The 3,996-nt window shown below is 41.1% G+C and overlaps 1 protein-coding gene across 2 annotated transcripts; it reads left to right on the forward strand.

Moving 5' to 3' along the window:
- Positions 1-548: 548 nt before the first annotated feature.
- LOC110288654 (transcription factor BTF3-like) lies at positions 549-1,097 on the forward strand. Of its 2 annotated transcripts, none has more exons than XM_029473871.1 (2): positions 549-641; positions 732-1,097. In XM_029473871.1, the coding sequence occupies exons 1-2, from the start codon at positions 552-554 to the stop codon at positions 1,035-1,037; spliced, it is 396 nt and encodes a 131-aa protein (XP_029329731.1). In that variant the 5' UTR covers positions 549-551; the 3' UTR covers positions 1,038-1,097. The 2 variants fall into 2 exon arrangements, with proteins under 2 accessions (XP_029329731.1, XP_029329732.1); XM_029473872.1 differs by having other exon boundaries at positions 549-620.
- Positions 1,098-3,996: the final 2,899 nt, after the last annotated feature.

Consider the following 3,996-nt stretch of genomic DNA (forward strand, 5'->3'; position numbering starts at 1 on the left):
AAAAAAAAAAAGAAAAAGAAATTAGGGAAAAAACACACTTCACAAAATCACGAATAATATTACATTTATTGGTGTTACTCTAACCAAGCAAGTGAAAGATATGTATGACAAGAACTTCAACTTTCTGAAGAAACAAATCAAAGAATTCAGAGAGTGGAAATATCTCCCATGCTCATGGATTGGCCGGATTAATATAGTAAAAATGGCCATCTTGCTGAAAGAAATCTACAGATTAAGTGCAATCCACATCAAAATTCCTACTTACTTCTTCACATATTTAGCAAGAGCAATTTTTTTCCTTTTTTTTTCTTTTTTCTTTTCTTTTTTTTTAGCAGTCACAGTTTATCTTTATTAAGAGAATGAGCAAGAGCATGAAGTCCACTTCAGAGTGAAGTCCACCACATTAGGCAAATGATAACAGAAAAGCTTCCCCCCCCCCCAGCTGCCATCTTACGTCCCCGCGTATGTGTGCCTTCTCTCAGCTGGTCTGCCTGAGACCCCCTGAGCATGAACCTTAGTCCCCCGCGTGGTGCCATTTCCACTCCGACAAGATGAAAGAAATGATCATGAACCAGGAGAAACTCGCCAAACTGCAGGCACAAGTGCGCATTGGTGGGAAAGGAACTGCTCATAGAAAGAAGGTGGTTCACAGAACAGCCACAGCAGACGATAAAAAACTGCAGTTCTCCTTAAAGAAGTTAGGGGTAAACAATATCTCTGGTATTGAACAGGTGAACATGTTTACAAACCAAGGAACAGTGATCCATTTTAACAACCCTAAAGTTCAGGCATCTCCGGCAGAAAACACCTTCACCATTAAAGGCCACACTGAGACAAAGCAGCTGACAGAAATGGTTCCCAGCATCCTCAACCAGCTCGGTGCAGACAGTCTGACTAGTTTAAGGAGACTGTCTGAAGCTCTGCCCAAACAATCTGTGGATGGAAAAGCACCACTTGCTACTGGAGAGGATGATGATGATGAAGTTCCAGATCTGGTGGAGAATTTTGACGAGGCTTCTAGGAATGAGGCAAACTGAATTGAAGCAACTTCTGAAGAAGGTGATACTTGCAGAAATTACAGGAGCTGCTATTTTATATCATGACTGCTTTTTAAAATTTTTTTGTTTATTATGGATATGAAATCTAGATCTCTAATATTTTTAAGCCCAAGCCCCCCGGGCTGCTTGTGGACGTTGTACATCGTGGTGCGCACTAGGCTCCGCACCACGATGTACAACGTCCACAAGCAGCATCTCCTTGGGTACTTTCTCTAGCTCCTCCATTAGGGGCCCTGTGTTCCATCCTTTTTTTAAAATTAGGTATTTTCCTCATTTACATTTCCAATGCTATCCCAAAAGTCCCCCATACCCTACCCCCCACTCCCCTACCCACCCACTCCCACTTCTTGGCCCTGGCGTTCCCCTGTACTGAGGCATATAAAGTTTGCATGACTAATGGGCCTCTCTTTCCACTGATGGCTGACTAGGCCATCTTNTGNTACATATGCAGCTAGAGACACTAGCTCTGGGGGTACTGGTTAGTTCATATTGTTGTTCCACCTATAGGGTTGCAGATCCCTTTAGCTCAAGAGCAATTTTCAAATCCACGTGGAATACCAAATAAACCCAGGATATCTAAAACTGTTTTCAACAATAAAAGAACTTCTGGGGGAATTGCCATCCCTGATCTCAAGCTGCATTACTGAGGAATAGTGATTAAAAACTGCATAGTATTGCTACACAAACAGGCAGGAAGATCAATGAAATAGAATTGAAGACCCAAAAATGAACCCACAAACCGATGATCACTTTATCATTGTCTAAGGAGCTAAAGCCAACTAGTAAAAAACAAAACAAACAAACAAACAAACAAACAAAAACATGCTCTAACATGTTCATATCAGCCCTATTTATAATATAGCCAGAAGCTGGAAAAAACCCAGATGTCCCTCAACAGTGGAATGGATACAGAAAATGTGGTACATTTACACAATGGAGTACTACTCAGCTATATAAAAAAAATGAATTTATGAAGTTCTTGGGCAAATGGATGTATCTGGAGGATATCATCCTGAGTGAGGTAATCCAATCACATAAGAAGTCACTTGATATGCACTCACTGATAAGTGGATATTAGCCCAGAAACCTAGAATACCCAAGATACAACTTCTAAAACACAAGAAAATCTAGAAGGAAGAACAACTCATGGATACTTCATTCCTCCATAGAATAGGGAATTAAAATATCCATGGAAGGAGTTTCAGAGACAAAGTTTAGAGCTAAGATGAAAGGATGGAACATCCAGAGTCTGCCCCACCCTGGGGGGGGGGGGGTCCATCCCATAATCAGCCACCAAACGAAGACACTATTGCATATGCCAACACGATTTTCCTGAAAGGACCCTGATATAGCTGTCTCCTGTGAGGCTTTGCCAGTGCCTGGCAAATACAGAAGTGGATGGTCACAGTCATCTATAGGATGGTACACAGGGCCCCCAATGTAGGAGCTAGAGAAAATACCCAAGAGCTGAAGAGGTCTGAAACCCTATAGGTGGAACAACAATATGAACTAATCAGTATCCCCAGATCTCATTCATGTCTCTAGCTGCATATGTAGCAGAAGATGGCCTAGTTGGCAATCATTGGAAAGAGTGGACCCTTGGTCTATCAAACTCTATATGCCCCAGTACAGGAGAAAGCCAGCGCTAAGAAGTCGGAGTGAGTGGGTAGGGGAGCAGGGAGGGGGGACAGTATAGGGGACTTTTGGGATAGCATTTGAAATGTAAATGAAGAAAATATCCAATAAAAAGAAAATATATTTTTTTTAAAAAGACCTCATTTTCAACAAGTAGTGCTGGATCAACTGGCAGTCACCATGTAGAAGAATGCACATCCATCCATTCTTATCTCCTTTTACAAAGCTCAAGTTCAAGTGGATAAAGGACCTACACATAAAACCAGATAGACTGAAACATACAGGAGGGAAACGTTTGGAACACCAAGTTAGCCACAAAATCTTAGAACTAGATTTCATCCTGCCAGCAGAGTGTTTCAGAAGAAATACTAGCATAATCATCATAAAAGAGACCAGGGAGATTTAATCTACCAACTGATGGAAGTTGATTCAGAATATCATAACCAAATCTTAGGTAGAGTTTAGGGATTCCTATGGAGGGGGGAAAAGAAGGAGCAGAAGAACCACCTAATTCTGAGACACCACAAGAGCAGGGCCAACAGAATCAATGAACTTGAATTCATGAAATTTGGCAGAGATTGGGAAGCCTGTTGTTCTCTCACCTAATTTTAGGAATTGTGAAGATGGCACAGGAAATACTGATTCTCAAAAGAACCATGAAAACCAGGTAGAGATACTACCAGAGCAATGTAGACCTAGTGTCAGTGATAGTAAATGAGGCTTTGTTAATTGTCAGAAGGCACACAATAGCATCATTGGGTTGTAGATACAACAAATCAACATGTTCTTGCAACTGAAACTGTCTAGGTAAAGTAACTGAAAGAACTGTGTGAACAAAAGTAGTCCCAGGATTATGAAGTGAACTACTCATTGGCACTCACAAGGCAAATCTGTTATGAGAATTTTGTACTATGAGGTAGATATCTAGTGTAGGGAATATGAGGATGATACTGGAAGCGGAATTTCAGGGAAGCATCATCAGAAAAGCCTAATATGTGATCTCCTCACTCACTACTAGATCTTGGAGTATGCAGGTGGCCAAAATGGGCTTAGCTATAGGATATATCAAGTGGGAAAACTACTACGGATACTGCATATTCTGAGCTAAGGTTGGGAGTGATTGAATGGTTCTGGCATGGAAGTTTCAGGGAAAGGTCACAAGCCCTGGCCAATATTTAATCTGTGCATACAGATACAGTCCTTATACTTTGAAGAGGTCTATGTATTTTGTATCTTGAAAAACTTCCATAAACCAGTGTTACTGGAGCAGCAGGACAGGAAATAAACATGTGAGGTAATGAAA

The sequence above is a fragment of the Mus caroli genome, unplaced genomic scaffold (genome assembly GCF_900094665.2).
Source record: "Mus caroli unplaced genomic scaffold, CAROLI_EIJ_v1.1 scaffold_18457_1, whole genome shotgun sequence".
NCBI lineage: Eukaryota > Metazoa > Chordata > Mammalia > Rodentia > Muridae > Mus > Mus caroli.